Source organism: Melospiza georgiana, chromosome 3 (assembly GCF_028018845.1).
Source record: "Melospiza georgiana isolate bMelGeo1 chromosome 3, bMelGeo1.pri, whole genome shotgun sequence".
NCBI lineage: Eukaryota > Metazoa > Chordata > Aves > Passeriformes > Passerellidae > Melospiza > Melospiza georgiana.
In genome coordinates this window covers 87,278,948-87,291,001 of record NC_080432.1, presented here as the reverse complement: position 1 = coordinate 87,291,001, position 12,054 = coordinate 87,278,948, and the positions used below count along the sequence as shown (strand labels likewise).

At 50.1% G+C, this 12,054-nt stretch overlaps 1 protein-coding gene across 1 annotated transcript; it reads right to left on the bottom strand.

Moving 5' to 3' along the window:
* Positions 1-680: 680 nt before the first annotated feature.
* Positions 681-7,509, bottom strand: OSR1 (odd-skipped related transcription factor 1). Its single transcript, XM_058021105.1, has 3 exons — positions 7,387-7,509; positions 1,360-2,052; positions 681-816 (listed from the first exon to the last, which is right to left on the bottom strand). The coding sequence occupies exons 2-3, from the start codon at positions 2,004-2,006 to the stop codon at positions 681-683; spliced, it is 783 nt and encodes a 260-aa protein (XP_057877088.1). The 5' UTR covers positions 2,007-2,052; positions 7,387-7,509.
* Positions 7,510-12,054: the final 4,545 nt, after the last annotated feature.

Below are 12,054 nucleotides of genomic sequence, written 5' to 3'. Positions count from 1 at the left end.
GGTCTGAGATCTGGATGCATTTTCTAACGCATGATAGAACTCCCCACTTGAGAGACTTAGGTCATTTCCAAACATTAATTTTCTTCTTTTCTGAAAACAAACTAGCAAATGAGATTTGCAAGTTGCCCCTCTTCTTGTCTTAATGGTGCTGTGACGAGAAACCACCGTTTCAGTTCTTAATTGTCTTCTGGAATTCTTTGTATTTCCTGAAGTGTAAAAATAAGAAGCTTTATACAGTCAAAAAAAAAAGTATAAAATAAGAGTTTGGATTTTCTTAAGTAATACTTTTGGAAGCTACGATTTTGGTTGTTTTTGGGGGGTTTTTTTGGGTGGGGGCAGGGTTGGTCGGGGGTGTCTTGTGGAGTTTTGTTTGGTTTTAAAGAGATTCCTGTCCAACACGTGAGCACCACCTTTTGGCACAAAGTTTATCAAAGCCACACAAGTTAGCTAGCACTCTCTGTATCATTCACGTATATTTTAAACTCAATATAATCTTTTCACCCACGACTTAGGAAGTTAACTGCTTGGACAGGGAATTGAAGGGGCGCAGATTTTGCCCTTTTAAAAATAGAAACAAAAGCAAAGCACAAAGTCCAGTGCTCCCATCCTGAAAGTTTTGTTTCTGCTCTAGTTTTGGTGTAAAGTCTGAAGGGGAGGAAAAGTTCATAGAAGATGGAGATTCAACACTTAAGTTTGGCAGGTTTCAGTTCCTTTACTTGCGTGTGCAGTGTCTTGTGGACCGCTAGTGTTCTGGACTGGCAAAATCCTTTCCCGCATTCTTGACACTTAAAAGGCTTTTCTTTAGAATGGATATATCTAGAGAGAGAAAAACAATTGACATGTCAGAAATAACTGGCCTAAACTCAGCAGCAAGCCACCTGAGGGAGAATGGGCTGAACATTTCTTACACCTACTGCTGAGATTGAGAGTGCTGGAGCGTGGTTCTCGGGCAAGTGTTGGTATGTATGCGTGCAAGAGAGGGCCCCATCAGAGGGTTACAGGGTGCCCTTCTTAGGGATAAAGAACTTCTCTTTTACTTTGGGGTCACCAGACTGTGTGTCTTCATGACACTTCTGAGTGATCATAGAGGCAGAGGACACATGATGCAAATGGAGGGTGAAAACATCTGTAGAAGTAAAAAGGAGGTTGTGAAAGTTGTCTTTCTGGAGTGAGTGAGGTATGTCTTCCACTGTGAGTTACCTGGGCTCTTCCACCAACAGTGGGCAGAGGAAAAACTAGAGGCAACACTCTTGGATGGATGGGTACTTAACCTCTCTTATAAAAATCTTGAGTGTGGATTGGTAACTGGGAGAGTGCAAATATGCAAGGGAAAAAGAACAGGAAAAGAAAAATAGTTACCTGTGATCCCTCAGGTGATCCTGTCTTCTGAAAGCCTTGTGACAAATATCACATGTGTAGGGCCGTTCGTCGGTGTGGGTTCTTTCATGGATCAAAAGGTTGTAGGACTTGGTGAAGTGCCTGCCACAGAATTTACACACAAACTCCTTCTTGGTTTTGGACGGTAACCTTCCCCGCGTGGGTTTCTTTTCTGGAGAGAGTTTAGTCACCTCAAGCAAAGACCCCAGCCCTGCTGGTGAGCCCTGACTGTCTGCCTGTCCCAGTTTAGAGTGGTCCTCTTGCGTGGCAGCCACCGCTAAGTTGGCAAAGTCAAAGCGGGGTTTGGCTTTGAGGGTCATGTTGGCAGCCTCTTGCTTGGGCTGGATGACATGTGGGAAGAGTGGGAAGGTGGGCAGCTGGAACCGTGCATCCACCAGGCTGGAGACGCCGGGCACTTTGGAGAAGGAGGAGCGGGGCAGATGCATGGCCGGGTAGCCCAGAGTCCACTGGTGCAGGTGCACGGCGTGCAGGGCACTGAAGCCGTAGAGGTTGGAGAGGTGGTCGGAGGGCACGGCGGGCAGCCCGTTGAATGCTTGCAGGAAGGAGTAGTTGGTGAGCTGCAGGGAAGGATGGATGGGCACTGGCGCTGGCAGGGTTTTACTTCCCATGGTGGCCGCTCAGGAGGAGGATCTTCGGAACAGGGGAGGAAAATATCTGGAAAATAAAGATGGGAGGGGAAGAGGAAGAAGTAGATTTATATTAAAATCAAAGCGCCTTACCTTGCCCCTAATCAATACCCCTCTCCAAAGCCAAAGGAAGAGGTTGCCTTGGATTTAGAGGCCTCGCCAGGTCTTTGCTGTTAGTGCATCCCCAGATTCTCCCTCTCCCAATCTCTCTCTTGCACACAAATGTTGCACTGCATCCACAATCATTCACTTCCCAGCAGCATCCCCTGCTGTGCAGACTTCCAATGATCTTGTACACGGGGACAGCCAAGATGCCATTTTTGGCCCAAAAATCTCAGTCATTTCCCAGTAATTTATAATCCCTTCCTAGGTGACCTCAGCTTTTAGAAAATAGTGAGATACTGCTCACTATATCTGTCCAGAGAAGCTGCATTTAGCCCTGGCTCTTGAGGTGACACAGGGAAGGGTGAGGAGCTCCTGCTCCTGGGTCACTCAGCTCCCTGTGGTCTGGCCTCAGCCAAGACTCTGAGGTGATGAAGAACTACATGCTCTCCCTCTTTCAGAAAAATAAAATAATTTTGGTGAAAAAACATTACGGGGAAGATCCCTGCCAAAGTCCTCCCTCTTGTGTACTGCAAAAAGAAAGAGGAAAATGCTGAATTTCATGACAAACCTGAAATGCCATTTGCTCTTCCCAGGGAGAAGTGCCTGGCTTCAAACCCACTTCCTAATCTAAGCAATTGCTTAATTAGAGCTCTTCAAAAGGCTAAAAGACGAGGACTGGCGAGACCCTTCCCATGGGGCATCCAGACCAGCAGCTGCAGGGCCTCAGCCCTTCCCTGGGCTGGGTGCCACCACTTTGGTCTGGGTGTCAGGGTCCTGCCAAGCCCCTAGCCTCTCTTCTGGGCCAGATCCCTACATGTCCCACCCCACAAGACGGAGGGGAAAATGCTACAAGGCAGCAGCATTCAGGCACATCTGGCCCAGTCTGAAAATTCAGGCCTGGCTGCTGTCAACCGTTTGGCAGTGGATGCCTCCCGAGGGTTGTTGGTGGAGACACAGCTTCCTCCCTTTGTGGGTGAGAGAGCACCCATGGCTTTTGGAAGAATATCCCTTCAGCCCATAGAGCCTCCTCCTTACTCCACAGCCCTTAACTTATACTCACTTTCCCCTCAGTGAGCTCTGGGATTTGTCTTCAGTGGGGCTATTTGCTGCCAGAGTCCCCACATGTTGGCTGCAGTGTTCCCACAGGATCCACACAACAGGATCTTTGTAAGATCCCGACTGGGTTCCTGCTGAACCTCAGCAGGTTCCCCCACGAGATCCCCACAGGGTCCTCGCAGTATTCAGATTAGAGTTCATCCCCATGTGAAGAGTGAAGGCCCTTTGGAGAAAGAGGCAGCAAAGTACAGCAGAGCAGGAATTGTCCCTCTGAGCTGGAAGTCTGGGGGTGTGGAAACTGCTGGTGGAAGAGGTCTAAAGACCAGGGAAACAAATCTGATTTATATGTGTGCTGTTGCCTGGAAAGAGGAGCTGTGGCTGGGAGGGTGTGAGAGGGAGAAGCTTACTCTGAGCAGCTCTATACTCCAGGCCCACCTTTCACTCTGCTTTACATAAATCAGCAGCAGGAAGAGAGACTCAAACCTTAGAGGAATTCCACTGCAATGACCCAGAATAAGAGATTGTGACATTTTTTGGTTTTCAATTGGATACATTTCTGATAGTGACTGATTGAAAAATGCACACATTATATTCTCTAGTCTCCTCCCTTTCCTCTTTTTTTCCCTATTTCTGTTTTTTTGGGGATTGGGTTTTTTTGTTTTGTTTTGTTTTGGTGGGAGTTTTTGTGCTTGGGGATTTTTTTGGGGTTTTTTTTTTTTTTTTTTCCTAAACTATTTAAGGCTGTTGAACCAACCAGACTGTTTTGTTGCTCTACTGGGGATATACTTTTATTTAGTTAGTGCTGCCTATACACTAAGCATGTCCACATCACAGCACAAATGCCTCAGCTGGTGACCCCAAGAACAAAGTGCACAGAAAACACTCTTGTCCTCTCGTCTGGGTACCTGAAAATGTCTGTTTCTGTCCTTCACAATGGCTCCACGTCCATTTCTCTGTCTAGATAGCTCTAGATCTCTCAAATATGAAACCAGCTACTGCAAATGATGTTTATCCCTCTTTCTTTCTTTGTATTCTTAGCAAACACTTGATATGGAATATATAAGCAGAAATCTACTACGTCAATATGGGTAAATTCTCACTTGAAAATATTTTAAAAATTCGCTTTACATTTTCCCAATAAAGAACAAGGCACAAACCAAGGAGAAATGCAGTCAGGTCATAATAGCATCCCTTACACCCGCAGTTTTTTGGTTCTTGCTAGAGAAGTTCTGTTAAATTAAAAAAAAAATCCTAAAAAGGATGAAAAAGCAAAAGACGACAAGGGAAAAAAAGAAAAAGAAAGAGGAGGAGAAAATAAGAAGGAAAGAGGAGGCAGGAGCAGACTGTTCATGTTACTACAAGTTTTTTGGCACTTTTCCAGAAATGTAAGCTACACTTTTGCTCTGTACGACCGGGATAGTCGAAAATATGGATGAAGAGCAGGCTATTTCATAAAGTCCCCTCGCTTCGGGACATCAAAGCCAATGTGTTTCACAGTGTAGTAGCTCTCTGGTCTCCCACTTGCCCGCAAAGAGATCAACGTTTCTTTGATTTCGGTGTCACCTCCACCTTTAATTCTGCTTCATGTAAACAGATCGTTATCGGGTCTTCTTTTTTTTTCTCTTTCTTTACAGAAGAAGACCCCGCGACTTCTCTGCTTGAATCCCCCCATTGCAATAAAACTGTACGGCGTTTTCTTTTATAACACAAAGTAGCTCGGTGAGTAATTAAGAACAAAACACTTGTGTTCTGACTGAAACAATACCCACTCATGCCAAGATAAATTTACCCTGCAAAATAGGATCATAAACTTGAAAGTCTACATCTGTCTCCAGCTTTCTTACCCTTTGCCCTGAGTGAAGATACGGTAATGCTATTGTCCAGTTGCCACTGTTTTAAAACCATTTCAATCTTAACCTTCCAGATTAAATTCTACCTCCTCTATACGCCAGAAAAAAAAAATATATAGACCCGGTTTTCTCCTGGTAGCACAGCCAGAGGAGAAATTAAATGGATTTTTAAGTAATCTTGTGACTAGTCGGTATTTTTCCTTTCTACATTGAATTATCAATTTCCGATGTATCCTTTGAAAGGGATATTTGTTACATTAAATACCTGACTCATAAATAATGAGGTTTGCTAATTAGTTCCACATGGAAGAATGGAGAAGGTAAATTACCCTGAGAACGTTGCTTATTTTTACAAACATGACAAAGTAGCGGACATAAAATGATGCATTCTTGCGACAAACTACAGCAATCAGGTTCTTCCGCAAAAAAAAATGTTCCCCAGTTTTGCTGAATTTTTTCAAGTCTGGTAGCCCTGTCCTTTCGGCTGCACGCACCGGTGTGAAGCATTTTGCCACCAGATCGGTTATTTATTTTGTCTCCTTTGAGGGGAAGAAAGTTTCCCTTCCTAAAGTTAAAGCCGAGAAATGGAGCTTGTAAGTTATCTGTGTTTGGGAAACTAAGTGGAAAGGGAATAAAACTGCCCTTTCCCTCCGCATTTTTCGAGCGTGGTGCTCTTGAGGAATAAAATGCATTGTTCAACACAGATTTATTCAAAGTATTAATGAAGTGTGCAGAATCTATTAAAGCAGGTTTATTTGGGGCTAATTGAGCGTGAAAGAGTTAATTACTAACATTAATGAGGACTGGAAGGACTCAGTCAGCGTGCGCCTTGGATATCTCCGCTCAATCCTTATAAAATCATCATTCACATTTTATCACGAAATCGGTGTTGACAAGTCTCCCCAGACCACCACTGCGAGCGCGGGTGAGCGAGATGGGCTTTAGTTTCTATAATAATAATAATAACACTAATACTAATACTAATAATAATAATATTAATAATAATAAAGAATAGCCGGGGGGCGAGTGCCCCGTCGCTGGCCGCACGGCCCGGGGCAGCGCTCCTTCTATGCAGAGCAGCGGAGATGCCGAGCTCGGCCCCGGGGGAGCAGCGGCTGCGGGGCCACGGCGGGAGCGCGGCGGGCGTGGGTGGCGCGGCCGCAGGGGCAGCTCCTCACTTCTGCCCGCACCGGTTCTTGGGCGGGTTTGGGGGTACTGTGCGTGTGCCTTTGCAATCCCCTCGGGTGTTGAAGGGCCCCCAGCACAACATTCGCCCTCTCTTTCTCCCTAGAGAAATACCCGCTGCCTCCCCTGCACGGGAATACATCGTCCTTCCTCTCTGCCGGCCGCAGGGAGGATTCCTTGCCCCTGCCCTCCTCGCTTCCCACGGCCACAGCGCTCACGGCGCGGGCAGGGGCGAGCCTTTGCGGTGCCAGCGCCGGGGCACGGCCGAGCATCCTCGGCGCGCTCCCGCTCCCGCTCCCGCAGCGGGCTCTGCCCTGAGCCGCAGCCCGGGCCCAGCGCTGCCGTGGGCTCGGGCCTCTGTCCCAGCTCACTCCGGACTCACTGAACTGGACCCACGGTGCACCTGTCCGGGACCCTCCTGCCTGGCTCGCGACTTATCGAACAATTCCTGCGGCGCTACAATAATCTCCAAAATGCTCTATTTTTATAGTTTCCCTGCCAAAAGCCAACTATAACAACCGTACTCTAATCCTCGGCTTTGCACTGACACTTTATAGGCTCGGCCTCGAGAGAAGCTTAGTCTCTCTTGAGCTGAACTTGTTTCGATCAGACAAATGTAAACACCAGGCTCATTCCTGTTATGGCCTTGGGAAGAAAGAGAGAAGGCTTTTCAGATCCTAAAACACTGGAGTTGCAAGAAAAGAAGAAAAAGAAAAGAATAAACCTCTCTGAAATAAAGAAAGAAGAGAAAGAAGTGGAAAGACATGCCAATAATAGAAAGGAGAAAAGCTAGAAGTTCAAGGCCGTAAAGGACATGCAGGCTTCTGTTTAGCTCGTATGTGTCATTTTTAGCTCGGGTTTGAAACGCTGCTTCTCCGCAAGGGGGGAGACACAACTTTGAAAGGGGAGGACAAATCTTAAAATATCATCAAAATATCCGAGACCCATGTGAAGGCTTACCCCAGCCCTCCGCCCGCCCCAAAGAGAGCAGTCCTCCTCACGTGAACCACAATATCCACGCTTCTGCACCATCCAGCGGCTTGTGGGAGGGGATGGGGGCAAAGAAAGAAAGGAGGTGAAGTAAAGGAAGTGTTTCAATCGATATCCCCAACCCCCGAGGCTTGGCAAAACAAAACCAAACAGAATGAGTTGTTCTTTTTATTTACCTAATCCCGATCTGTGCTCCACCGCTGGCAGCAGTTAAAAGATCCTGGGCTAAATTTGAGCTGGTAAAATAAAATAATGGAAAAAAAATAGGGGGAAAAAAAAAAGAAAAAAAAAAAAAAAAAGAAAAAAAAAAAGAAAAACGGAGGTTGGGCTAGGTCAGTGTCTGTGCTGGCCCTGGGGGGCACAGCTCACCCCACCCACCCCACTGTTCCTCCAGCGGGTACAGGCAGATCCGAGCGGGGCCAGGTGTCCAGGTGCTCCGGCCGGCGCGGCCGGAGGTGCTCTCCCTGCTCCCGCTCCCGGCGCCGGCTGCGTGCGCTGGAGTGCGAACGCGCCCGGGAGCGGCCGCGCTCAGACTGAACCGATCCCTTCGCTCCTGCCTCCTCCTTATTTCAACCCCCCCGCCCCGCTCCCCCCTCAGCCTCCCACCGCACTCCGGGCATGCGCACGCGGCCGCAAAGTTCCTGGCTGGGAAGAACCAACTTTTCAGCCGCTTCTCCGGGAGGCGCAGCAGCCGGGGCTCGCAGCCCGCGAACCTCTCCTCGCTCCCCCCTCCCCGCTCCCGCAGCCTCTCCCGGAGCATCTCCCCGGGGCCCCTCCCCGCCGGAGCGTCCTCCCGGGGGATCCCCGCGGGCTCCCCGCGCAGCTCCGCGGGTTCGGGACGCTCTCCCGGCGCCGCGGAGCGGCAGCGCTGCCTGCGCCGATCCGGCCCCGCCGCTCCGCTCTGCACCTCAGGGCTGCGAGCCGCGCCGAGCCGAGCCGAGCCGCGCCGCGCCCCCTCCCCGCCGGGCAGAGCCGCGGGACAGGACCCACCGGGACCTGCCCAGAGGGCGGGAGGGGGACAAAGGCAGGAAGGCTGAAAAAGTGGGGAGGGGGATGGAGGGAGGGATCTGCTCCCGCTGGAGGGATTTAGGGATCGCAGGTTGCTCTGCCTCTCTGAGAAGATCCTCAGAGAGGATCCCGGGAGCCGCTTACCTGTGAGGGGTCCACCCCCGGGAGGACGCTTCCTCCGCCCGTCCCGGCATCCCTCCTGATCCCCACTTTCCGCCCCAGCGCCCCTGACCTGGGTGCCTTCCTCCTGCCCTTCCTCTCACGGATCGGGAGGGTCTCTCCCCGCTCCCCGGAGGGGATCCACGGCGTGCGAAACTCCGCGGGGTCCGCGGGGATGGGGATGGGGAGCCGCAAAGCTTTGCTTGCGTCCGGGGGCGACTGCCCGGGCGACACAGGAAAAGCAAAATAACCCTCGAAAGAAAAAGGTTAAACGTGCTTTATAATTAATCAGAGGCCGTAATCTCCTCGGTTATTTGTTTTTCTATTCATCCATCCATTCACACTCCTTTAGATCCGGGAAGGGGAGAAAATTGCTTGGGTATATTACATTGTCCCGAGAAGCCAGGGTAATATAACACGCGAGCGAAGACAGATCCGTCAGGATAACACGGTACCGTACTCGGGGACACGCGTGTGTCTTTTTATTGTTCATGACACTCCTGTTATTACACCTTTTTCTTTTTTTCACCGTCTCCGAAGGAAAAACAAGCAAACAAATAAAGCCAAAATCAATAAAACAGCAACAAGAAAACACTACGTTATCATCCTGCAGAATAAGTGCTCATGGGCATGACAGTAGCGTGGCGGAGCAAGCCTAGCCCTGCCGTTTCAACCCCAAATACTCTCAATTTTTATGAACAATTTGTGGTCCAACATAGCACTCTGCTCCAGCCAGGCGAAGAGATTTTCCTTCCTTTTTTTTTTTGTAAACGAGTGGCATTTTTATGAGGCAGAGGGGAAGCAAAGACGTTCCCGGTTCTTCCTCAGTTCTCTCGCTTTTCGTGTTGTTATTTTCTCTCTTTCTTTATCATAACCCTCACACACTCAATGTCCCTCCCAAAAAAACAAAAACCTACTAAAAAAAAACCCCAGTTTTTAAGTCCAGTTTTCTGAACACAAATGTAAGATTCCCAAGTGTTTCCAGACCAAGACTCAGACCGCAGATAAGCTCTTCTAACTGGAGATGAATCTTTTCACATAGGAAAAATCTTATTATAGCTGAGGGTGGGTGCATGCACTAATAAAACAAAAGTCGCAATTCTCTTTGGAGAAATAGCGGGTTAGCTGAGACGGTAAACACAAACCCAGCTACGATACCTGCACGTGCTGCCTTTGAGGAAAAAAAAATAAAAACCATGCTCTTTCAGGTACAAACCCCATCATTCTGAAATAAATACTTAAACATCGAAATGCGTGGCAGTAAATGATCTCATTGCCTACGGGGGAGGAAGACACAAAAAAAACTATTCCCACGCGAAAGTAGTTTATAATCAAAGCAGATCGTTGACAAATCATTCTGTTCTAGAATATTCCTGGAAGTTCGACCTGAAAGCTGCTTGGATAATGTGTCGTCTAATATTTACGTATTTGCTAAAAAATAAAAATATTTGGACTTGTCAACCCACTGGCGATAGAACTGAAGTTTCAGGTTAACTGTCTTGTTAAGTGTATTTGTTTTAAATATATGGCGTTTAAGTTATGAAGCGTATGTTGTTCCAAAACCTTTATTCTCGAATGGATTTTTATGATGTCCCTTGCTAATTTGCATTATGTTAACTTACAGCGGTGGGGAACTTAATACGTGGAACGGGGAACAAAACCACTCTGACACGCAGGGAATATGCTGCGCTTTTCCGCAGCTAAGATCTGCTGTCGATTAGGAATGTTACGACTTCAACAGAATTGTGAAAAGTGAAGGCATCTGCTCCCAAAGCTAGCCACGTTTGTAGGATTTGGACGTGACAGCGAAACCCAATTCGTTGCAAGACAAACCTGTGGGATGACTGGGGAGACCGGAGCCCCCCTTCCTGTTTCCCACATGTATCCCCTTCCCAAAATCATCATCCCCGTCCCTATCCTGTCCCACGTATCTGCAGGTCAAAGGCCCCCAGTTCCACGCAGCCCGTTTTCGGGGAGCAGCATCCCGGACGCGGCACACCGGGACTGTCGTTCCGCTGCGCTCCCGCAGCGCCGGAGCCGCCGTCGGGCGCTGCCGCCTCGCCCCGGTGCCGTCGGTGCCGCTGCCGGTGCCCGAACCGGGGCGAGCGGCTCAGCGACACTTGCGGAGCAGACTCGGGGGGCACGGGGAGAACATCTGAGGGCATTTCTCCACCGCTCCCGTGGGGAGCCTGTTGCATTTGTCACCTCCTCTCTAAGGATTTCTGGGTTCAAGGGCTCTGGGGATCGCGCCTCCTCTGGTTCACGCTCCTCTGGATGCCGGTCATCCCTGGATGCACCTACACACGCCCTGGGAGAGGGTTACACAGCCGGACTGATGTTCCTCTTCCCTGCTGCTGCTGGAATACCCAACTTCACCCACTTAACCTTTGCAAGAAAAACGATTCCCGGCCCCATCCCATAACCATGGGCAGGATAAGACTCCTTTTTGCTTCCGTGGGACTTTCTGCCCACCGGGGAACTGCGCTAGTCCCTTAAAATTCTTTTACTGAGCAGAAACAACTGTGCTAGTCGCGAAGCATCATCCGCCGCTGGGGCTGGGGGAGCAGCGCTGCGGCGGAGCAGGGGGAGGTTCGTGCGCTCGGCGAGTCCAGGGCTCCATCGCCCCCGGAGCCTGGCGAGCGTGGAGGCGGAGGGTGGGGGATGGCTGGGCAAAGCCGCCTCCGCTCGGCAGCCCTGCAGGTCCCGGCGCTCCCGGGGAAAGGAAGCGGGAGCAGGACCGAGCAGCCGGCAGCGCTCGGCGGAGGTTGCGGAGCTTCACCGGGAGGATGGAGCAGCCCCGGCGGCAGACACGCAGGGGAGAGCAGGCACAAGTGCACTCAGCATTGCCCTCACTCCTCCCCGGGCAAGGTGTAACGCCCCGCTATCTGTGGCACCCGGGATACAAATATGTGTATATATGTATTCTGCTTTTCTTCGCTTTGCCTGGTTTCTCCTCTTCCTTCGATTTTGTTGATGGTCGCGGTGAAGGATTAGAGCGTGTGGACTCTGCCCTCCCTGTGACGGCCGGGACTGAGCTGAAAAGGGAGCGTCAGGAAGGGGCAGGGAAGGCCACGGGCTGCGGGGGCCGAGCGCGGAGCGCGGCCGGGAGCTGCGGGCGGCGGAGGGCGCCGGGCAGGGCCCGCAGGCAGCGCGGGCGCTCCCGCACCCCCTTTCCCAAACTGACCCCCCGCTCCCTCCCGACCACAGCTCTCTCCTCGGGTTCCTTGTAGCCTTAGTATTTAATAGCTGCTAATGACAAGAAAGGGAAGAACAGCGGCAAACAACGCGGGTGGAAACTGCTCCCGCGGTGCGAGTAAACGCTCTTCAAATAGCAGCTGCCGCCTCCATCCCTCTCAGAAAGAAAATCGGCGCAGAGATGGATATAGCGCTGTTCTGCTAGCTTTAGAATTTTTGGTTTTGTTTTTTTTTTTTTTTTTTTTTTTTTTTTTTTTTTTTTTTTTTTTTTCCAAACTTCTAGGGCTCCCTGAAAATAAAAGCCAAACTTTGGAACAGCTCCATTTTGTTAACAAGGGAGAAATCGTTCTTGCTTGATTGCGATGCTGAGCTGTGACCCGGCGCTTCAATGTGTTACCGCCCTTCTCTGGGGAGTCACTGCGGCGGGGCAGAGATCCGCGGGCGCGCAGGTCCCGGCTGCCCCCCCGCCCTCCGCCCGCAAC

Bases quoted from the DNA above. Each gene is read 5' to 3' on its own strand.
- OSR1 (XM_058021105.1), bottom strand. From the start codon at position 2,006: ATGGGAAGTAAAACCCTGCCAGCGCCAGTGCCCATCCATCCTTCCCTG. The intron at 817-1,359 runs GTAACTATTTTT...TTCTCTCTCTAG, and splicing joins GATCACCTGAGGGATCACAG to ATATATCCATTCTAAAGAAA.